Below are 21,560 nucleotides of genomic sequence, written 5' to 3' on the forward strand. Positions count from 1 at the left end.
ATTACGTTGGGAAGTCAAAATCGTCTTCTCGCCCCTCGAAAAGGGGAGACGAGGTATCCTTTGCCGACGTACTTCTCAAGTGCCGCTATGTCATCCAAGTATAACGGGAAAAGAGTCGGTCGACGTCGAGCATTTGGATTTCTATCAAATTCTTTCGACGTCATCAAGGTAGACGTCAAAAAGCCGGAAACTAGACCTATTAGTTATCCAAGTTGGATGAAGGAAAAGAGAATTGACTCGACAACAATAGTGAGTCGCAGATCATCGATCAACAGAGTATGGGCCCAATCTAAAGCTATCAGCCATCAGGTGAATGCGAATCGATCATAAACGAAATGCGCAACGATTCAAAGCCACGCGTTCAGAACTCTATGAACTCTGATCCCTGCCCGCTCAATCATCAAATAAACCCCAAGTTCGAAGTTCCCACCAGTTTTGCACACCTCCGCGTCGGCGGAGTCGGAAAGGGAATGGTGGCACACGTAGAGCGACTGCGCCCCGCAAATTAGCTGTATGGTCCACAAAAAGCTCGATAGAAGTCGAAATTTGAGAACGGAGAGAATGTTGAAAGGATGAAGTTGGGAAAGGCAAAAACGGTCCCGGGTTTTGCCTGTTCGTGCCCCTGAATTAGCTTGGTGTTTCGTATGCGTAGCGGAGCACGTTAGAGTGAGGCAGGGGAAGGGAAGTGCAAGTAGATAGATCCGTCAAAAGCGGACAAGACCGTCTGAGGTTTATGCGTACTGAAGAGAGGGATGAATGGAAAGTCAACTTCTCGTAGCGCTGGTAGAAAAGAGGTGATAACTCGCCTATATGCAGTCCCTCCGTAACATCCTGACAAATCGTTGCGGGTGGTGATGGCGAGTGCCGAGGTCGTGAAGTGGAGAGAGCTGAGCGCGTCAATCTGCGATTGTTTGTGTCCACGAATTTAGCGACGCACATCTAGAAAATGAGAAAGCCAAGAGAAAGCCAAGAGAAAGCCACAATGCCATGTTTTGCGGACTTTGTTTGTGTAGGCCTTCGGAACCTAACACGAATCTAATTTCAAACCTCTCGACTTCCGCCATCGATATCGTGTGATGGCGGAATGACTTCCTGATGAGCTTCTAAAGGAGATATTGTCACCGCTGCTTGACGTATGTGAAGAAAAGTTTTTAGACTCTTCTGACCTCGCAAAATCTCCTTTTTCCCTTTCTCCCCTATCTTCGTCGGTTGTCCTGGAAGTCTGCAAGAGCTGGCTGCGCGTCTCCACCCCCTTGCTCTATCGTGTCGTCATCCTTCGGTCCAATGCTCAGGCCAAAGCCTTAGAGCGCACACTGAAAAGTAACAAATCATTTGGTCTATTCATCAAGAAGCTTCGCGTGGAGGGAGGGTATGGGGCAGCAATGAAGACGATTCTCCAGGCCTCGCCGAACATCGCTCATCTGTGGATTACATTGGCTCTGAGATCCGAGGCGAACGTATCTGGCCTGTGCTTTTCGCTTTGGAGTATTAACCCGTCGCGCGTTACGTTGCATGATTCTTGGTACGAGGCTCGGAATGCCCAGGTGCTCAAGCTCGCCGAGACGCTACTCAATTGTTTGGAGAAATGGACGAAACTGGTATGTGTATTCACTCTACGAGCTCTTGTAGAACTTATGATTCTGCACCAGACCACGGTTGATCTACCCTATCTTTCAGAGCACCATGTCACCCTTCGCGCGGACTCACTTGCACAATCCTTGGTTGTCTCGAAATCCCTCAAAACTGTAAATGCACTCACCAGGACTTACTATTCCATCCCATCATGGCTTCGGATCCTTGGCGACAGCACCTCCCTCGAGTCTATCCACTTACGACCGACAACCTTCGCGTCCTTTCTATCTCAGCTTCAACAGCTCCCAAGGCTACAGAGTTTGGTGGTCTTCGACGAGGTCTCACCGTCAGTGAATCTCTCTCCTCCGTCAGGATGCCTCCATCTCACATTCTTACGGGTTTGCAGAGACTTACGTTCGTCTGTGGAGATTGAACCATCAGATGACTCAAGTCTGGGCCCCACCTTGATACCTAGCAACTTCACCTCTAATCCCATGCGCATAACGCCCCTTTCGCACGTATCGCAAGACTTGCGTGATCGCATCTGGGATTTGGTCATTCAGTTCGCAATTGGAATCAATGACCTCGAAGATGAGCGCCTGCCGACATCAGGTGATGTCATAACATGGAACAAAACACGTTTAGCGCTTTGTCATGTCTCAAAATACTTCAAAGTAAGTCTCGAAATCATTCAATCCTTCTCTTCATAACCTTTATGAAACACTCCTGATAATTGTGCAGACGCTGGTCGAGCCATATCTATATGCGTATCCCATGTTTACAGATATGGACTCAAGGCTACGTGGCTTTGCTGCCCGCCTTAAGGAGGATCCATCTCTGCGAACGCGTCTCCGAGCTCTGTACATGGCGGGTGGTGCCATCTATCCCCTCCGAATTCAAGGTGATATACAAGATACTCTTCAGCAAATTTTCGAAGATGGCACAGTCGCCCACGAGAACAAGATGGGAGTTGTTCGCGTGTGTGGTTTAGGCGAAGCCAGATTCTGTGCGCGCATTCGTTGGGATGTATTCGAATCTATGGCGTCAGCAAGTGGTTCAACCGTCGTTTCCCTTCGTAACCTTCGTATCGAGAGTCCGACAAAGAAACGGCAGAACCCGTCCGTCTTCTTCAAGTTTTCTGCGCTTCGCATCCTTGCAGGCGCGGTTCTGGTTGAATTTTCGGACAGTCCGAAGAACATTAACCGAGATAGTCTCTCAAATCTGGAGCGCGTTGAGCTGACAGCGGTCTCTCCATCGTGCTTGAAGGTGCTTTCATTGATGAAGTATGTCTTACGGGCGGTTGCGAACTGGGTGTGATTGACTATTTCTAGATTACCAATGTTCCATACCTTGTCCCTTCCGTCGTCGAAGGGTAAAGCGCTGCTGTTTCTGGCATCGCATGGTTCCAAACTACGTGTATTGGACATTGAACTAGAGCATGAACTGAGAGCAGAGAACCTCTCCGTCTTCGATCTTTGTCCAAACTTGGTCTCTTTGACTATGAGGGTGTTCAACAATGTATGTATAGTTTCGAGCCTCGTTTGCGATTTCCTTTGATATTCGAATAACAATTTTACAGACTCAAGGTCTCCTCAATCCTGCCAGCCAATTCACGCAGTCGAAGCTCACAAAGATCGTCTTGCTGAGGAATCCAGCTATCGGTGGCAAGAGGTTTGATACTTTCGAATAGCCATTATCCTTAGAACTAACTCCGAGTATTCAAGATTCAACCATAAAATTCACGCCAGTTTCTTTGAAGCCATCGACGCCAAGAATTTTCCTGTTCTCCAAGAAATACAGGTAGACTTTTGCGAGTGGCCGATCCTCGAGTACGTGGCGATTCCTTCGTTCGCCCAGATCAATGTCTGATTAACTCACGCTCAACTCAAAGGCACGAGATAAAGAAGAGTGTCTGGCCTAGGTGGGCCGAATATCTGGCAACACATAATATTAGGTTGACAGACAAGGATGGACGGCATTGGAGGCCTCGGTTGCAGTCGTCGAGACGCCGATGATGCGTGCACCACCGGTCGACGGAAATCTTGCGATAGAGCCAGTGGGCCGCGCCGCCTGTGCCCTTTGCCTTGGTTAGCTGAGGGTTAACGTAGACGGTTCCGGAGAAGGCCTATTGCGAGAGGTACATGTTTGATTATCATTTTAGGGGTATGGAACGCAAAACGGAGCACGACTTGGCAGTTTGACATACCGAAAACATCAGTGGAAAGTGGGTGTGAGCAGAGGGCCAGCGTTTCGAGATGGAGGGTTCTAACATGGGTGTTGAATGCTACGATTCGGCATTGTTCTCGACTGGGGGAGCTTGATTGCTTGGTTTTTGCAGTGATGTCGAATCCTTGTTCTCTTGCCGTTCTGGATGCGCTTGCTACCAACTTCGTCTCAACTGGTCGAGCGGTGGTATGTTTATGCATCACGTGCAAGTAGCTCCCGGCCACGTGCGGGAGCGAGGAGCAATGAGTGGATACAACTATAGCTAGGGCAGACGATAGTGAGGTCAAGGCTCGTCGCGAGCCACAGAACTTGACTATGTCGTTCGGTCAAGAGCGGAATAGTGACTTGATACCGACTTTCAAATTTTTTTCGGTCGCTGGTCGTCGTCGTCCGTGGTGAATAAGAACGAAGACCCGAATACCATGTAAATTTTCCAAGCCGTGAATCATTTTTGCACTGCGCTGTATAGCAAACAGCACTGTTATCCTGAATAGAAGAACGTTGTTGCACTGGTGACGCAGTGGTGACAGCCTCAAGGTGCGTAGTCGTCATATCGAAGCGCGTGACATGTGACAGCACCGCCGCTTCGCGATGGCAACCCTTGTATGTAAATAATGCCCGGTGTGGAGTGTCCGAGAGAACAATGCTTGCACCCCACGATGACGCTCCTCCGTCTATAATATGTCGTTTTTAATTGTTCTTCATCCGACCACGTTCACACCATTGTCTTTCTTCTCTTATCAAACCCGTCTGCTTTAAAGATTGCTTGGACCCACTTCAAGATACACAGTTTAGCATTGACTGCGGCTGTTCTTCTTCTACTGCTCGTCCACACCCGCCTTTTCGTGTTCTATTCATTCATCATGACGACATATTCACCCCCATTAACCACCAACACCCTCGACGCCGAACAGCGTTCCCGACTCCTCCGATCCACACGCAAACTCGGCGCCATGCTCGGAGCGACCCCGCTCGTCCTCGAAGTCATCCCTCCCGTTTCTCCACGCACAAAATCATTCCGCCGCGAAGGTCGCGTGTTCCCTTCATCCCGCTCATCGATAGACAGCTACGTCATCGTGTCATCGACAACACCCATGGCACCATACCAGCCTATCCCCCTCGATCTTCCTACTAGTACTTCCCCCAACAGCAAACAACCCAAACCTACACCTACACCCAAGAAAAAAGGCGCACGTCCCCTCGCGCAACCGCTCATCCTCCGACTCCGCTCCGTACCGGCGAAGAAAGCGAGATACTCGCCCATCACATCCTCCTTCGACTTTAACGCCTCTGCGTCTCCCACGCTGAACGATAGGAGGAGAAAGATGGCAAAGCTCACACGCACATTGGGCGAGAATATCCCCCCTGAACTCGTTTTTGGTTCGAATCCTCCCCCTTTGACTCGACGTCCGTCGACGCAGAAGGGCGTGTCTGCGCCTATACACGCTGATGCGCCGGTCGTCCTTTCCCCTGTGCCCCAGTCGAAGAAACGGGCGGGTGGAAGACCAAGGAGTTTAACGTTGGGGTCGATACCCACGCCGACGTCGACGCCGCAGTATGCGATGAGGGGAACGACGTCGCTTGATTCTCCAAGGCATCAACCAATTGGTCAGATGGAGGCGGAGTGGGGGAGGAGGGAGAATGGTGTCAGGAGGAAGGAGAGGGAGTGGAGTGGCGAGTGGAATATGCAGGATATGGGAAATGTTGTCAAGGCGTTGAGGCAGTTGAGGTGATGACTGCGATTGCGAACTTGTTCCTTTCACCCCCGTCTGCGTGCAGACTTATAATTTCCATGCTTTACTACATCCAACTATCCTATATGATATTTTAATTATTCATGTATAACTATCCTGCACCATCTATGTATCGTTACTAGAACTGTATATCAAGTTGTATTTCATTTGACGTTTGTGACGGACGACAAGGAGTGTATTGATATCGATTGAGAGGCACGCATATATATACACCACAATCCACACGAAAGACTTGTACGCGTCCTTGTACGTGTGTGGGCTACATACGACAGCAACTTGTCATTGCCGACGCGAATGATAGTGATACTGTCGGATCCAGAGACCCCACGATGATTCAGTCGGAAGAGCACAGCGGCACGCAAATAGGTCGTTGTCTGTTAGGCACCACAGATCCCCGTCGATTTGGGGAAGAAACAAAACTCATTCGTCGGTAGTGATCTATGGGTCGTTGAATTGCAAATATCATTGTCTTGAGAGGATCGACGAGAACTTACCTCCGGACTTGGTGGGGAGATATAACGGATATTGTTACCCTCTATCATATGCATCACACTAAGGGTGGTAGACTACTGGAGGTGATTATCTATCCCAAGACGGTAAGAAGAAGACTCACATACGCGCACGCATGGAGGGATTGGACTTGCCTTGAGTCTCCCCTGGGGTGGGCAGGTAATTTCGAGTCGAAGTTTCTTTTCGAAATAAATTGCGAGATCCGAGTTGATCAGTCTGTGTCGGTATAAGGGATGATCGATGATCGTTGTGTTCTGTCCGTTAATCTGCAGGAGATCCTACGAAAAGCATCATCAGTAGCAAGATCCTTTTCATGAAATCAAGTACCTGGTTCTTGTTCGTGGATGGCTTACGATGTCGAACAAATCCGTTCAATTGATACTCAAGGAAGCAATAATGCGAAGAGTCAAACTCACCCTTCCCTCCAATACCCGATTTTGATCCACTGAGGCGTCTAGCAAAGCGGGGTTGTTGGAGGCGAAGGCGCCGGTGGTGAAGATCAGGCCAACTTGGTTCGTCAGGACTACTCGGATCCCCTACATCATGATTCCCTCAATTCAGTCCATATTCTCCAGAGGCAAGAAAAGTAAAACAACTCACCCTCATCGAGATCCGTCCCCGCAATGAATCGCGGAATGCCCCTTGGCGTACGACTTGCACTGATTTTTGCACAACCAAATTTCGGGAGTTGCTATTTGTTTGTGTTTTGACATGACATTTTTTTTGGTCACATCTCAAACCCTGAGCTCACCGCCCGTCCTCGTTTTTTCGCGTCCGAAACACTTCCAACGGCTCTTACCCGCCCCATCGCGTCATCTACATACAGGTTCAACGATACGCAAAAAGGAAAGGTGAGAGGAGGGGGAACGAACCCGATTTCTGCTCTAACCTCTGAGCGACCGAACATGTTTCCAGCACCTTTCATTGAAAGACAAGATTCACAAGAAAACAACTTTACGAAACAATGGATGGATGGATCATGGATAAAATTTGTTTTTCCGAAAAGACCGCTTGGGGGCTAGGGATGTCCATGGGCGCTAACGCGGTAACGTGCAACAAACTCAGGATCTGTCGTGAGCGTCCCGAAGATTGCCTCACACCCTCCAATTAACTCAGGGTCTACGTCTACTTCCCCGATCAAAATGGGAAAGCGAACTCTTTGGGCGTCGAGTAACCTCGTTGCAACATTGTTGTGGTTATCGATCTTCATCCAATATTTCAATACTCTCTTGGAGGAAATTTTGGAGGAGGATGGGGAGATGGTGGAAGAAATTGCGGACAAGTGGAAGGAGGTCAAGGTGCGTCACGCAATGATTTCTTTCTTCAAGTTCTGGTCATGGTAACTGACATTTTCTCACCCCGACATCACCCAAGGTCACCGGCGCAGCCGCTTAGTTTTGACAAAGTCTTGATTCACCGATCCTCTAATACCCGCCCGGATCTACTCTGCGTCCAAAACTTATAAAAAGGTCAGCCCCCTCGCCTTAGTGGTCAGCCCCCTCGTCTCTCTCCTTCAGCTTACATCCCTTCCCCATCTTGTGCGACATGGCCCCACCCAGAGACGATTCCGACGAGGAGGACGAACTCGACGACGAGCTCGAGGACGACGGTGATGTTTCAGAAAAATCTTGGCTATATGCGTTGACTCCGCGGGGCTGCTCGCGCTCGATATCCAACTCTCTCGCACAGTGCTCGCCGGCGACTACGCAATTCTGTTCTCAAAACGGGATCCCGACGCCGTGAGTACTTCTTCTCAAGTTTTCATTCGCAACTCACAGTATCAATAAACTAGCCCTCTTGATTTTCGCGCAGATGGCAAGCGAAAAAAATTGAAAGCAGAACAGCGGAGCAAGATCCGCTTCCTCATCAACCACCTGCGCCAGGAGTTCCGCGAGTCCGTCGCCATTATATTTGATCGCGACGTTGAAACGTTGCGAAAGATAGTCGACGGCGACTACGATAAGTGTCAAGACCAACTCGCCGCCGATCAACAGTGGTTCAACAACGACGAATTTATACGATCATTCAGTCCAATCCTTGATCGCAAGAAGATAGCCCGTTGTCAAGACCTGCTTCGCGTTGTGCAACGATCAGTGGGTAGGAGGGCCTCAGTCAGTCATCCCTCGACATATTCCGGTCAACTACGGTCCAAGAGAGGTCGGGACGAAAGCGAGAGCGAGAGGGAAACTAACGGCTCCCCGAACTCGCAGGTAAATTTTTATCATTTCTTCTTCATTCATTTGGACTAAACTTTATACCTATCCCAGACAGCAACAGGGACTAAAGCCGCGTCAAATTCACAGGTACGTACCTCTTATCGCAACCTTTCCTTCACTGACTAACTTTTTAAAGTCGACGGGATTCGGTTCCTCTCAAACCCAGGCCAGGAGCGAGCGAGCGCAGAAGCGAGTGCGCTTTACTACTGGGGACAACGTGGAGGGGGTGGGAAATGATGTCGCGGCCCGCCTAGAGCGACGGACAGGAAAAATGAGGGAACACCCCGAGGAAACCAACGAGAAAGGGGGAAAGGGTACGAGCTCCCGCCTCGCCTCTACTTCGGCCGTCGTCTCCATTCCACCAACCCCACCTTCCGTACCATTTACATGGAACCGCACCCTCACTCAGCCACCATCGTCATCTCGCGGTCCTCCCTCGTCCCGCAGTGCTTCATCATCCCGACTGGAGCCCAGTGTCGCAACTCCGCCCCCTGCCAACCCTACTAGCACTCGTGTGGACCACGACGATGCCTGGGATGAGGAATGGTTGCGAGAACTCCTTCGGCGTCACCGCTTCGAGTGCGACATATTGGTAAACGCCTTGCGGGTAGCACAGGTTCATCGGATTCACATTGAACACATGATGCACAACAACGGCTATGGGTTGGAAAAAATTGAAAGGTGGCTGAGGAAGGCTCTTCCTGATCACCTGGCCGATAGTTATGTTTTAACTCTAGTGGAAATCATCTGGGAGGAGAAGCTCAAGCTCAACTCGGAGTAAGTCTTGTGTCCGGGACTTATATATATTTTCCCTAAGTAGATAGCGGCGCCTCTGGTATATAAATGTTTCGTAGTGATGTTCAACCATCACAGTAATAATGCATAGCTTTGTTGCCTGAAGAGAAACATTACTTAACGCAAAACGTCAACGCGTCACACTCAGTAAAGAGCGAAGTCGGAAGTTGGTCAGAAGAAAGTCACGAATTTGAGGTTGTATGACTAAATGTCGTTTTTTTAAGCGTTTCTGACTACGCTCGTATTACAATAGTCATACATTAGTTGCACACTGCAAATCATATATTACGCCACAGTCATGTACTGGTCATATAATAGTCATATCTTAGTCATGTAATAGTCATATCTCAGTCATTGATTGCTTGGGCTCAATTTGGGTCAGGAAATAGACTGAATAAAATTGTATTTGACTACTTTAAAGAATACATGTAGTGGGCCTATAGCCTACGAAGTATAGTATGAGGGGACTACTGTTCATCAAGGGAAGAAAGGGACCGTTCGTCGAGGGAGGGGGGGGGGCGTTCGTCGAGGGAAGTACGAGAACCATTCATTGAGGGAGGGATGAGGCCGTTCGTCGAGGGAGGGAGGAGGCTGTTCGTCAAGAGAGGGATGAGGCTGTTAGTCAGGAAGGGGGAAAGCTGTTCATTGAGGGAGGGGAGCCCATCGGCCAAGGGAAGGACGAGACCGTTCGTTGAGGGAGGCAGGAGGCCATTCGTCAAGGGAGGGAGGAAGCCGTTCGCCAAGGGAGGGAGGAGGCCGTCCGTTGAGAGAGGGAGCAGGCTGTCCATCGAGAGCGGAAGGAGGCCATTCGCCGAGAGGGGAAACCGTCCGTTGAGAGAGGAGGCCATTCGCCGAGAGGCCGTCCGTCGAGAGAGGGAGAGGCCATTCGCCAAGGGGAGGCCATCCATCGAGAGAGGCAGGAGGCTATTGGTCGAGAGAGGGGGGAGGCGTTCGGTGAGGAGACCATTCGTCGAGGGAAAGAGAAGGCTGTTCATTGAGGGAGGAGGCCGTTTGTTGACTTGACAATGTGCTGGAAGGGAAGAACAATGAATTTCCGTGTTGGGAAATTCAAAATTCAACATGACGTCGGAGTTTCAACGGACTTGAACAAACTGCAGCTCATGACTTGAACTTTTTTGAAGTTGTTCACACTTGGTTCACACGCGTAACTGTAAGTAGGTAGCACATGCATACCAGAAAATTTTAAAAAAAGATGAACCATTTCGAAAATTCTTGGCACAGACATGTATATAAAATGTACGACAATGTTGATACTAACCTATGACTAAACTCACCTCCCATTTGATGTCAAGGGAAGGCTGGCGTGAAAATTACAGACGTGTGACACACGTCTGACTGACGTCTGACTTCGTATAATTTTTCTTGACTTCGCTTTTTACTGAGCGTCACATCTTACACGAAACCGAAAAAGTACAATCGTAACAATATCATAACCATTATTCTCACATCGTCATCAATCGTATTATCCTATCCAAATGCGTCACTATTTCTCAAGTCTCCCCTCGGGTAGGCAGGTAGTTCGAGTCGACGGAATGGAAACTAATCTCTTTTAAATTAATGGAACCAAATTGCAGGATCCGAATTCATGAAGTCAGTCTGTGTCTTGCGGAAGGTATCAGGGATAGTCGTCGTGTTCTGTCCGTTAATCTGCAGGAGAACCTACAAAAGGCATCACCGGTGTCAACATCCTTTTCGTGAAATCAAGAGGAAGACATACCTGGTTCTTAGACGTGTATTGCTCCCATTTCGGGCCTAAGATATCAAAGAAATCCCTTCAACCGACACTCAAGGAGGCAATGCAAAGAGGAAAACTCACGCTGAACACCCTTCCCGTCATTAGGATCTAAGCCATTCGTGAACGATACCCAGTAATCAATGAAGTAGCTGCTAGCCGTATGTGCGGAGGTCGTTTTCTCAAGGGGCTTGTAGTAGAGCCCACCGTAGACGAATGTGAGATCAACAGCATGCGTTGCTGAATGTCAAGTGGGTAAATATCGCAACTTCACACAAAGGAAGAAACAAACGCACTGCCGAGAGCAGGGGGGTCCGCAAGCATAGGCTCAGTGAACAGATACCCGTAAGTCTTGACTCCGAAGTCGGCAGCGGCTTTCTGCCAGAATCTGCGCGGCGCCAACATCATCGCATCAGTAGCTATGCCACAACAACAGTCAGTTCGGGGTGAAACCAAGAAAGGAAAGGAAGGGAACGCACAGATCGCAGCCAACCGTTTGTACTGGCTCGAATACCCGAATGTCTCATTGCCAGTCCCGAAGGGTGCACCGAGCGCTGGAACATCGGGGTACAGCTGCAAGATCTTATCCACTGAGGCGTTTAGCGAAGCGGGGTTGTTGGAGGGGGAGGCGCCAGCGATGAGGCTCGCGCGAATTTGGTCCGTGGAGTTGATCGTCGGGGCTACGAAGAGTGTCCCTACATTCCCTCACTTCAGTTCATATTCTCCAGAGGCAAGAAAAATAAAATAACGCACCTTCATCAAGATTCGTCCCCGCAATGAATGGCAGTTTCGCGAAATGCCCCTTGGCATACAACTTAGACGGGTAATCTGGGATAAACCCGTCCGGCCCATCAAGCACTGGCATGAAGGGCGCGGCCGTGTTTGTCTCCACGTTGACGAGGGAAGCAAAGATCTCAGCGACGGGGGCCTCACGAATACAATCCCAGGTGTTATTCGTTGCGACAAGGTCGGCGCAGCTTGGGACGAGGGCAACGAAGCCGTCCCAATCAGATTGTTGATGCGTTGCAGGAAAGTTTCCTTTGAATGTCGAGTGTCCAGATTGGAAGATCTGAGGGTGGGTTGGTAAGGGTCGTTGGTGATAAATGACAGGGGCTTACTGCGGCCCTCGCATACTTCTCGAGGTTCGAGTTGAGGAAGAGGACGGATGTCATTATAGACCCTGCGCTCTCTCCAAAGACGGTTACCTGGATTGGAGATTAATGGCGTAATTATTATTAGCTTGGTGGTAGCCACTTACCTTTTTCTTGTCACCGCCAAAGATCCCGATGTTCTGCTGGACCCACTCGAGAGCGGTTACTTGATCCTTGAGTCCAAGGTTGAGCGCTTTATTATTAATGGCTAGACGATAATATGTTTGAGTCATACGGCTGACGCAAGGAGGATTACCCACCTTCTTGACCCTGAGGGAACCCAAGAGGGCCGAGACGATAGTTAAAGTTGACGTAGATGATTGGGGTACCCTAAATTGGAATGAGTACTTTCGTTAAGGGAAGGGTGAGAGGAGGAACGAACCCGAGTTATGCTCTGAGCGACGATTGCACTTCCGTTGAACATGTTTCCAGCACCTTGAATCATCCCACCGCCATGGCTAAGATATCATTGATTTAAGACGGGAAGAGAAAATATGTCTTGAAAAACTTACGTCCAAAACAACTGAACAAAAGACATCACTGAAAACGTCGACATCGAAAAAAAATGAAACCCACCACAGGTAATTTGGCATCAGAACTAATCCCAGCCGGACGATAAACATTGATAGTCATGCAATCCTCGTCAACTTCATCAGCAGTAAGATGCTTTGGCTAATGACACCTAATATCAGCATAATCGATCGCGAGGCAGCACAGACTTACATATTGCAAGCAACCCTTGCCAAAATTTGTCGCGTTGAACGTAGCGACGTTCAGGTGCGTTTTTAACACAGGAGGCCTGAGGCGAAGCGGACCAAGGGGAGGTTCAGCATAAGGAATAGCTACAATTTATACATCAACAAATCGTCAAGCGACCATGCGAATGACAGTACCTCCAAAGAACTCGACCTTCGACGCTGTGATAGCCCTCCCGACAAGCGTTGTCTTCCCCAACTTGACGCGGGGAACACCGTCGTTTGTGGTGGGCGCAGCGAACGTTGACAGAGAGTAGAGCGCCAACACGTAGGAGATGGAGAGAAGCATCTTGTCCGAAGCCTGGGGTCCGAAACCAACGAGTGGGGAGATTTTATAGTGTTAGTTTCGATCTCAGATTTTCCTCGTGCCACTCGGGATAGATCGCAAGGTATGGAGTGAGATTCACCTCCTGAGCAAACGCGTTAGTCAACCAAATTCAACCAGGGCAATTTCGCAAGCTCTTACATGATTGGATCGTTGTCAACGTAGGGAAGTGGCATCGACTTTTCAAACGTTATAGCCGGACGTATAGCTACGTATAGTCTCGTATAGTAAGCGTATGGCGCATAAGAGAGCAAGCGAGACGTTCCAGAGCATGGTGGTAAGAAGGGATAAATTTAGACTCCGAAGTAAGGCTCAACAGTTTTGCTTACGTAAGTAAGCGCTTTTTCCTTCGAAAATCGAGCTTCTTGTTTATAATTTTCAGTTCGTTTGCACATCCTTGACTGGAGAAATTTCATGAACATACTCACTTCCCCTTACACATAGGGGTGCAATTCTTTTCTCCCGGCATGGCCCTCCAATATACATTGTGACTAACCGTGCTAATCTAATTACCTCCTCTTCAGTCGGACCGGGCTTCCGATGTGGCGTGAGGAATCAATAATAATCTCTCTGACTACCTACTGTGTCAGCCCTCACGAATGACGTATAAAAATCCCTGAAGTTATTCAAAGCAGTGTATACGCATTTCTAAAATCTACCCTTCAGCCAGCGTCTTAAGTGGGAAAGACATAAATTTTCATCTTATTTGGCTGAAATGCTCAAAGCTTGGTGCGTAGTATGTAACAACATTATAAAATGATTAGTTGAACGTTGATGGCCCACGGGCCACAACGGGACAAATTTTCGAATTTGAATTACCGGAACTTTCTTCCGATGTGGGGAATCATTCGCATGTGGGGTATGCTTGGGGTATGCTTGAACGTTGATCGTGATCAAGGTGCCTGAGTGTTCAACGTTCAACCACCCGTTTGCGTCTGGATGGATGAATTACAGTACATTGTGTGAAGTACAGGTTACAGAAAAAGGAAATACAATGGTAGACATGTGGAACAAATAAAAGGCGTAAATTCTTGCATTCTCACGGTCTTTCAGAGACGCATCTTCAATAAGTTGTAATGCTATGAAAACCAAATAATCAATGCGAGCAAGAAGGGCCTTGATTTCTTAATGGTTCTCTAGGGGCATTAGTGTAGACGACACATCGCGGCTCGAGGCCACTCCGAATTCCGCTAATTTATCTTTATGGTCTATCGTCTTCGACCGATGCGTATCTAGAATTTTACTCTCACGTCCAGAAAAGTGGAGGGATACTCTAAGATAAATTTATCAGTGTGCGGGTCTGAAATGCCGCCCCACGACCAGGCGGTACGCTGGAATTCTGTTGTTGCGATGATTATATCGAGGCCAACGGTAGGATTGGTGGCGAGTCAACAATACGGTACTAGAAGTACACAGGCAAGCGAAATGATTTGAGTTACAGTCGCGGACAGCCAAAGTCAACTAATTTTGTGATCGTGATGTGAGGACCCTGCACAACCTTCAATAGTACTTTTTATTGCAGAAACGTGAAGATTAGGACTCAATGCTTCGATTTCCACGAGCCGATTTTTCAAAATCGATGAAATGAGAAATTTTACCCCCAAAATATTGGCCGGCCCTCAAATGGACCCCTAAAATCATGAAAAATAGTGCAATCGACTCCTTTTTTAGTTCTGCATCTGATCCTGGACTTTGGGAAAATTCTGATGAGCCGTTGTTGTAGAAAAAAATGATTTTAAACTACCTAAAATGGCAATTCAGGGTCTTCCCACCCCCATGGACCCTCAATGAACCCTGTCCTTTTGACCCCCCTCCTCTTCCCACCTTTAGCAGATTGTATATTACTGATTTCCAATCAGAATTACAATGTTTGGCAAGTGCCACTAAATTTTTCGGTCACCTCCGGCATTGGGAACCTGCCAAGGGGGTCTTAAGAGCCGCTGAAGAGCCTTACCGGATGACAAAAGTAGTCCAAAATTTTGGCCAACCCAATTTCTCGTGGGAGAAACTTCAAAGAGGTGTTTTTGGACGTATTTTCACATCCTGAGTTCGAATCTGAAGTCAGAATGTCAAAATATTTAGTCCTTCCCGAGATATCAACTTGGTTGACTTTGGCTGTCCGCGACTGTACATACATAAGACGAGCTGAATATCAATTCTAGGTAGTCTTACGAGATCTGACGATAACTGCAGGGTAAAACAATTTGACGCGGAGCAGAGGAGGATTAACCATCAACGGACAAGAACGTTACGAAACAGAAAAGAATCCAGGGTTTGAAGGCTGTAAAATAGAACAACGCTACGACTAGCGTTGATCTATGTTTCAGTCCCCTAGATAAGAGAGTAAGGCAACGCCGAGCTGCTCAAAAAGAAACGTACCAGAACATCGACGTGTTCAAGCACGAAGTAGACGAGAGAAGTTTGCCGTCAAGTCGTTGAAATTACCCTGAACCTTCTGCATATTAGCCAAACCACACACCTCGCTCTCAATATGTTGGACAAGTGCTGAGATTACCGTAAAGTTCCTTTGGCACTTTGGGCACCTGAATTCGTCGGCGTCGTGGGCCGGCGAAGCCAGGTGCGCGTTAAGGCTGGTAAGGAGTCGAAAGCCCTTGTGGCATAAGAAGCATTCGTACGATGTTCCATTGAACGATTGTTCCGTCGCAATATAAGTCGAAATCGTGGGCGGGCCTGAAGAAGGGAGAAGCCGGCTGATGCATATGTCGGGAACAATCTTGAGCTTCTTCACTGCTGCGGTGACTTGGTGGCGAGTGATCTTATGGCAACCGGACTCAATGTGCTGGGCAATAGCGGAAGGAGCCTTGAACGTGTTCGCACAGAAGGGGCATTTGAAGGATCGATTGGCATGCGCCAGCTTCGATGAATTATGCTAAACAAAATACTAAGCGTTGTTCATACAGTGTGAAGGAGGGGTAGGACGAACTTGCGCTAGCGCGGTCTCCGAGCTGAAATCCCTAGAACAAATAAAGCACCAGTTATGCTTTAGGCTCGCAAACAGGTGTTGGTATAAGGTATCGAGGTCGATAAACCAGCGACCGCACCCCCTGCAGTAAGGCTCCTCATCGTCAGATGCATCACTGCCGTCGTCGCTGGAAGAATCAGAATCAGCGTGCGCAGGAGACGCATCGAGATGCTACAAAGGGTAGTGAGCGGCGTCAGCCTACTATGGGAGTCAATGGTGGATTACGTACCTGTGCCAGCGCTGCACTGGAAACGAATACACGATCACAATCGATGCATCCATGAAAGTCATGGGCTTTCGCACGACAATGCGATGAGAGGGCTGTAATAGCAGCGAAAGCGCGCGGACAGTCCCTGCAGTCGAAGGTCATAGAGGATAACAAGGGAAAGAGAAGGGAACGAGGTTCATATTATCGTGAACAAAGGTACGACTTCACATAATATCGAAGTCTGTCTAGGAGAGACTAGGAACGAGGCCGTTCTCATGCTTGTCACCTTATAAGTAGAGCAATGGGGCTTGCCGCAAGTCATCAACATTTTAAAGTTCCGCAAACGACAACCTTTTTGCAGGATGTCGAAAATCAGCTTGAAGCAGACTCGGGGTAGGTTTGTACTAAGACCGTCCACGCGTCCACGTTGAGCTTAAAGAGAAAGGGGCGTGATACCGAGTAAACGCAACATCGTGAAAACTTCACACATATTAAGTCGGTTACAACTTTACAAGACTCATAAGTTCAAACTTTTCACATTGCTTTTCCAGTGTGTTCTCTTTTACTTGAGGCACTTGGTAACCAAAGGAACATAGTCATCAAGGCCGCAGGTAAGCGACACAATTATTGATAATGATGGAAATCGGTTTCATTGGCACTTGAGGGAATTTCTTCGTATACACCTGACGAATTATTTGTGCATTGGACTTCTACATGATATGAATTCAAACAATATATATTCTTTCAGAGTCATTAATAGCCGTAAACAGATGTGAGGTGAAGAAATAAGAATGTCCAAAATGAAGCTGTAACGACAGTGTGAGTGACTACGATTCGGAGCCAGAGAGATCAGTGTCCAAAACGTTCATGTTCAATATGTATACGTAGATCTGTTCAAAAAGCCACGTCAGAAAGCGCTTGGGAAGTAAGGAGTAAAAAACTGACGGAGTAGCAGACGGAGCGGGACCCTTCGGAGGAAGCGTAGAAGTGCACTGAAAAAAAAAAACGTGAGAACGAAGGAAAACATTGAAGGCATTGAAGCCTTCACACCTCCTGTGGAACACCTGTCCCTTTAACAACCGATCCCGCTGGAGACTTGGAAGGAGTGTTGTTGCCCTGTGGGACGGTAGGAACGACGGAAGGAACGGCGGGTCCTGCAGAGTAATTCGGTGCCGGAGCAACTGGGCCGTTAGTCGACGCTGGAGAAGCTGGGCCATCAGATGGGGCTGGGCCAACAGGGGGAATGCCTGTGGATGAGCTTGGTTGTCCCGCGGGAGGAGCAGCGACATATGCCGGACCCGTTGTAGCTGGACCGTTGGTTGGTTGAGGTTTCACATCAACTGGGGCAAGGGAACCTGGCTTGGTATCATTTGGTGCTGGGCCATTGGTGGATGGGGAAGAGTACGTTGCAGGACCTCCTTGAGCTCCAGTGGATGCAGGACCATTGACAACAGGGACAGTCAATGACGCGGGAGGAGCGATAAGTCCTCTCTGAATTTTAGGATCAGTCGGAGCGTTGCTGCCAGTGGGTGGGGGAGAGTATGGCGCGGGACCTCCTTGAGCTCCAGTAGGCGCGGGACCATTGACGGGAGGGAGAGACGACGATGCAGGAGGAGGAAGAGGTCCTCCTGGCGCGTTGCTGCCAGTGGGTGGTTGAGAGTATGTTGCGGGACCTCTTTGAGTTCCGGTAGGTGCAGGACCGTTGGCAAGAGGGATAGTCAATGATGCGGGCTATCAGAATTCAGTAAAGAGGCCAACATGCAACAAGCTCACAATTATTTCATACGATAAGGCTTTGAAATGGTTTGAGATATGACGATGGAGTGTCGCAATTGGCCCGTTTCTTTCCAAGGTGACGTCCTCGGCCTCAGTTCTTCGCCCTGGAGCACCGCCAGGATTATCCAAGAATGCGATCAGAAATACGGCCGTATATCTTACATTTATGCGCTCGCTGGTTGTCCTAACCAAAATAGGCGCCCACGCTGGGGAATGATTCATAGGTTGCTCCTCTCCGCCAAAAGCGTGGTGAGTCGGACTTGCCAGGTGCGCGTATGGTGTAAGCAAATCGCCAAAAAAGCGAGACACATCGCACTTTGCGCCGAGCCAAGAACAGTTGTCGTTTGTGATGACGTCATACCCATGGGTGACGCCGACAACAATGATCGACTTTCCCCCAGTCAGGATGAGGTAGTCGGCATTGGACTTGCAACCGCGAACGCGGGGTTAGCGTTGGATTTATTAGGCTTGTTGCCAGTGGTCATTAATCAATGCTGACGCGCTGAAGATGGGAGGGAAAGAGAATCGATGGGATCTATAAGAAAACCTGAGGTCTTCACCTTGACGAGGGAAGGAAAGATCTCACCAACACGGGCTTCACGACGAGGGGAACGAAGCCGTGCCAAGCGGATTGTTTATGCCTGTGGATGCCAAACAAATACATGAGGACTTCAACCATATCTCGCTCCAGACTGTGACGTGTCGCATCGTTCCCCATGGAATCTATCAAAGCAGATGGAGAACTCGCCGCTGAGATGGTCGCCCTTCTCGGGAAGGAACTCAAAGTCGCTCGGAAGAGGATTCAAGAATTGGAGGAAAATCAGGTGCCCCATATGATCTCATCTACGAATCTATATTGAGGCAAACCGTGCATATAGACCGATGTAATTGAACTTACAAAGCGAGCCGAAGGGGCAGAGACCGCGATGAAGATTTTGAAGAAGTGTGCTGAGGACGAGAGAGCGGAGAAAGAGCGGTATCGTCAGTTAGCGAACCAATGCAAGAAGGTAAGAATTATAGCTCAACCTGGTAGAACTAGTCTCACGTCATGAACCGATCATACAGGAGCCAGGAGACAATAGCCTTCTACTACTACAGGACAACAATCAGGTGCACAACGCATGTAGGAATATCGATTGCGAATGCTGAATATCAATCAGATCCAAGAGACGGAGAGATTGAGTGAAGAAAAGGTGAGTATCCTTCAACCCGTGCTCAGTATATAGGTTGAACTTCCCGCTAGGATGAAAAGATTGCAGCGTTGGAGAAATCCGTCGAAAAGTATCGTGAAAAGTACCAAAAAGCACGCGAAGCAAAACAGCGATTGCAGGAAGTAAGGACTACCATCCTATATGAAACAAGATCTAATAAAAGGTCTCAGAGATGCGATGAACAAGAAGAAAAAATCAATTCGCTTACGGATCGAAAAGATGCTCCTTCCCAATGTCAGGCATGTGATGAAGTTGTGTCCAGGTCTGGGTCAACGGTCTGCCAACTCGCCGATGGTTTGAGCGCTTTTTACTCATCTCTCACTGCGTGCGTAGCGTGAACCACGCCACATGCTCAACAAAAGGATTGGCTGTCTTCCGAAATACATCGGCCGCTCAAACTTCGAAGACATCCTCCCCGTTTGTCACAAAGGTGTCGACTTACGCTCCTATCTCGATGCAGTGAGTTTAAGGTTGTCTTAAACAAACTCATTATCACTAATTGCCGGAATCTTCAACCAGGACCCTCAATCTTCACCGTTTGTACCGTTTCGCTGCGCTTTTTTTTAAAATCGTTCATCCACCTTAGATGTACTAAGAAAATGTTGTATGTTCCCGGCCGTCTGACATGGTGTACAGCATCGAAGCACCACGCTCTCGCCTTTGGACCCATGTTCGCGGTAGATTCGGAGAAAATGATATGGAAAGAAAATTCCGTTTTCAACTCTTTATACGGTCAAACTGTTGAATTGTTCTATAACTGCAAAGACCTCATATACTACGGTGGTCAATACAAATGTCACAACAATCGGCAAAACAACCCAGACGGCGATCTCGTCCAAAAAGAAACGGTCAGTTTTTTTCTCGTGTGGTCTATTGATTCTGACAAGAATGCTAATTTTTTCCTCGCGTTTTTAGTCAGCCTTCGAACTGGCAGATGTTACGATCACGGTCAACTCAGGCCCGGGAAAGCAAGAGGCTCTAAGGAAAATGATTTTTCACCTATACATTGGAGGCATCCTCAAGACGGAGATCTTGGGCCTCCAGTGCGTTGGGTTCGACGATGAGCTCTACAACACACTTGTGAAGCGATTCAACATGAATAACCCGTCGTTGAAGCGCGGAGGATCACATCGGTTGGACTCTGACAGAAAGGTCAAGAGAGCGAAAGCAGGTGGTAAATTTTAAGTACCATTGCATAGTTATGGTGTACATCAACCCCAAATGCGAATAGTCGTCAGTACTTCCATCAATTCGTCCTCAAATTCCAGCTGAGTACGAAGACGGACATTTCATGGATCCTTCATTTCAAAATTCTTTTTTTTTCGTGTCGAGAAATTGGAGCGAAAAGAAACTGTTCGAGTGGACTCCGATAGAAAAATCAAGAGAGCAATTTCAGTAATCGTCTTTCAGTGATCGTTTCAATACATGGTTATCATATACATAACCCCCAATCATTTGTTTTATAGTCGCTTCGAACTTTTATCAACTCGTCCTCAAAGAGGGGCATTTCATCAAATCTCTTAGGGATGACCCTTCCCTTTCAGTATCCTTCCTTATCCGTGTTGGGGAGCTCATCAGGTTCAGTAGCGACTGGTACACAACTCAAGAGGACTCTCCTTGGACCAGAACCACATGGCACCCCGACTAGGAACCCGAAATTTTTTCGGATACCAGTCGAGAATCGACCTCAAAACGAGCCCTGGTCTACATACAATCCATAAGATTTCTATATTGTCTACAATAACTACTAAAAATAAGCCTAGATCATGTCTGGGGCTGGAGGAAAGTCCAGAAGCCAGACGGTTTCGTCTCAAAAAGTCAAACCAACAGCCACTCGGCAAAACCAAACGGCTGAAGCGGAGACACAGGAAAGAAGCAAAACGAGGGCTGCAGGGGCGGTGGAGATAGACGAAGGCGATCAAGAAGTCGGCAACACGGAGAAAGGGAGGGCGTACCTCGAGGAGAAGATACTCCTTGTTCCGGAAGGAGCGCAACTCAGTCTGTACGCGCTCACGACAGCTCTCTTCCAGATCGCAGCTCTACCAGGCATCGGTCGACCTGTGATCAATGCAGTCCGCGCAGTCGCCTTTCTGCTACAGGAGGTGGAGACGGCGGAAATAGCAGCTGACATCAGGAATATAGCCAACGAGCAGTTCAACGAGATGACCAACGATTTGAAGGAGATCGCGGAGGGACTCAAGGAGAAGGTAATGGGAGAGCTGGAGGAGAAAGCTGCTGTGCTGGAAAGGAAGACGGCAGAGTTGGTCGGAGTGGCAGATAAGGTGATGGAGCAGGTTGGGAGTGCAGGAGGTGCTACGTACAGGG

General features: G+C 48.5%; 8 protein-coding genes across 8 annotated transcripts; 4 read left to right on the forward strand and 4 right to left on the reverse strand.

Annotated features, from left to right (window-relative positions):
• Window positions 1-982: 982 nt before the first annotated feature.
• Window positions 983-3,587, forward strand: LACBIDRAFT_301868 (uncharacterized protein; the record flags this gene model as incomplete). Its single annotated transcript, XM_001873648.1, has 9 exons — window positions 983-1,003; window positions 1,110-1,598; window positions 1,650-1,918; window positions 1,979-2,246; window positions 2,314-2,855; window positions 2,904-3,090; window positions 3,152-3,243; window positions 3,297-3,401; window positions 3,464-3,587. The coding sequence occupies 9 exons, from the start codon at window positions 983-985 to the stop codon at window positions 3,585-3,587; spliced, it is 2,097 nt and encodes a 698-aa protein (XP_001873683.1).
• A 1,001-nt stretch (window positions 3,588-4,588) lies between these two features.
• LACBIDRAFT_301869 (uncharacterized protein) lies at window positions 4,589-5,531 on the forward strand (the record flags this gene model as incomplete). The annotated part of the gene is made up of 1 exon (XM_001873649.1): window positions 4,589-5,531. The coding sequence occupies exon 1, from the start codon at window positions 4,662-4,664 to the stop codon at window positions 5,529-5,531; it is 870 nt and encodes a 289-aa protein (XP_001873684.1). The 5' UTR covers window positions 4,589-4,661.
• Window positions 5,532-5,710: 179 nt separating this feature from the next.
• On the reverse strand, window positions 5,711-6,969 carry LACBIDRAFT_291919 (uncharacterized protein; the record flags this gene model as incomplete). Its single annotated transcript, XM_001874283.1, has 7 exons — window positions 5,711-5,990; window positions 6,047-6,118; window positions 6,170-6,340; window positions 6,390-6,410; window positions 6,479-6,598; window positions 6,663-6,753; window positions 6,887-6,969. 7 exons carry the CDS (start codon window positions 6,967-6,969, stop codon window positions 5,973-5,975), a joined length of 576 nt encoding a protein of 191 aa, XP_001874318.1. The 3' UTR covers window positions 5,711-5,972.
• A 638-nt stretch (window positions 6,970-7,607) lies between these two features.
• On the forward strand, window positions 7,608-9,410 carry LACBIDRAFT_321317 (uncharacterized protein; the record flags this gene model as incomplete). The annotated part of the gene is made up of 5 exons (XM_001873650.1): window positions 7,608-7,801; window positions 7,855-8,272; window positions 8,330-8,365; window positions 8,415-9,055; window positions 9,392-9,410. The coding sequence occupies 5 exons, from the start codon at window positions 7,608-7,610 to the stop codon at window positions 9,408-9,410; spliced, it is 1,308 nt and encodes a 435-aa protein (XP_001873685.1).
• A 1,238-nt stretch (window positions 9,411-10,648) lies between these two features.
• On the reverse strand, window positions 10,649-13,021 carry LACBIDRAFT_321319 (extracellular triacylglycerol lipase precursor; the record flags this gene model as incomplete). The annotated part of the gene is made up of 14 exons (XM_001874284.1): window positions 10,649-10,753; window positions 10,812-10,846; window positions 10,911-11,066; window positions 11,123-11,245; window positions 11,306-11,506; window positions 11,580-11,895; window positions 11,945-12,031; window positions 12,085-12,185; window positions 12,238-12,307; window positions 12,360-12,435; window positions 12,490-12,500; window positions 12,554-12,649; window positions 12,701-12,819; window positions 12,871-13,021. The coding sequence occupies 14 exons, from the start codon at window positions 13,019-13,021 to the stop codon at window positions 10,649-10,651; spliced, it is 1,647 nt and encodes a 548-aa protein (XP_001874319.1).
• Window positions 13,022-15,234: 2,213 nt separating this feature from the next.
• LACBIDRAFT_301873 (uncharacterized protein) lies at window positions 15,235-16,414 on the reverse strand. The gene is made up of 3 exons (XM_001874285.1): window positions 16,270-16,414; window positions 16,002-16,211; window positions 15,235-15,947 (listed from the first exon to the last, which is right to left on the reverse strand). The coding sequence occupies exons 1-3, from the start codon at window positions 16,408-16,410 to the stop codon at window positions 15,453-15,455; spliced, it is 846 nt and encodes a 281-aa protein (XP_001874320.1). The 5' UTR covers window positions 16,411-16,414; the 3' UTR covers window positions 15,235-15,452.
• A 705-nt stretch (window positions 16,415-17,119) lies between these two features.
• LACBIDRAFT_301874 (uncharacterized protein) lies at window positions 17,120-18,246 on the reverse strand (the record flags this gene model as incomplete). The annotated part of the gene is made up of 4 exons (XM_001874286.1): window positions 17,120-17,138; window positions 17,194-17,240; window positions 17,299-17,979; window positions 18,187-18,246. The coding sequence occupies 4 exons, from the start codon at window positions 18,244-18,246 to the stop codon at window positions 17,120-17,122; spliced, it is 807 nt and encodes a 268-aa protein (XP_001874321.1).
• A 704-nt stretch (window positions 18,247-18,950) lies between these two features.
• Window positions 18,951-20,420, forward strand: LACBIDRAFT_321322 (uncharacterized protein; the record flags this gene model as incomplete). The annotated part of the gene is made up of 6 exons (XM_001873651.1): window positions 18,951-19,031; window positions 19,185-19,217; window positions 19,268-19,357; window positions 19,569-19,694; window positions 19,832-20,083; window positions 20,151-20,420. The coding sequence occupies 6 exons, from the start codon at window positions 18,951-18,953 to the stop codon at window positions 20,418-20,420; spliced, it is 852 nt and encodes a 283-aa protein (XP_001873686.1).
• Window positions 20,421-21,560: the final 1,140 nt, after the last annotated feature.

This window comes from Laccaria bicolor, genomic scaffold (genome assembly GCF_000143565.1).
Source record: "Laccaria bicolor S238N-H82 LACBIscaffold_1 genomic scaffold, whole genome shotgun sequence".
Lineage (NCBI taxonomy): Eukaryota > Fungi > Basidiomycota > Agaricomycetes > Agaricales > Hydnangiaceae > Laccaria > Laccaria bicolor.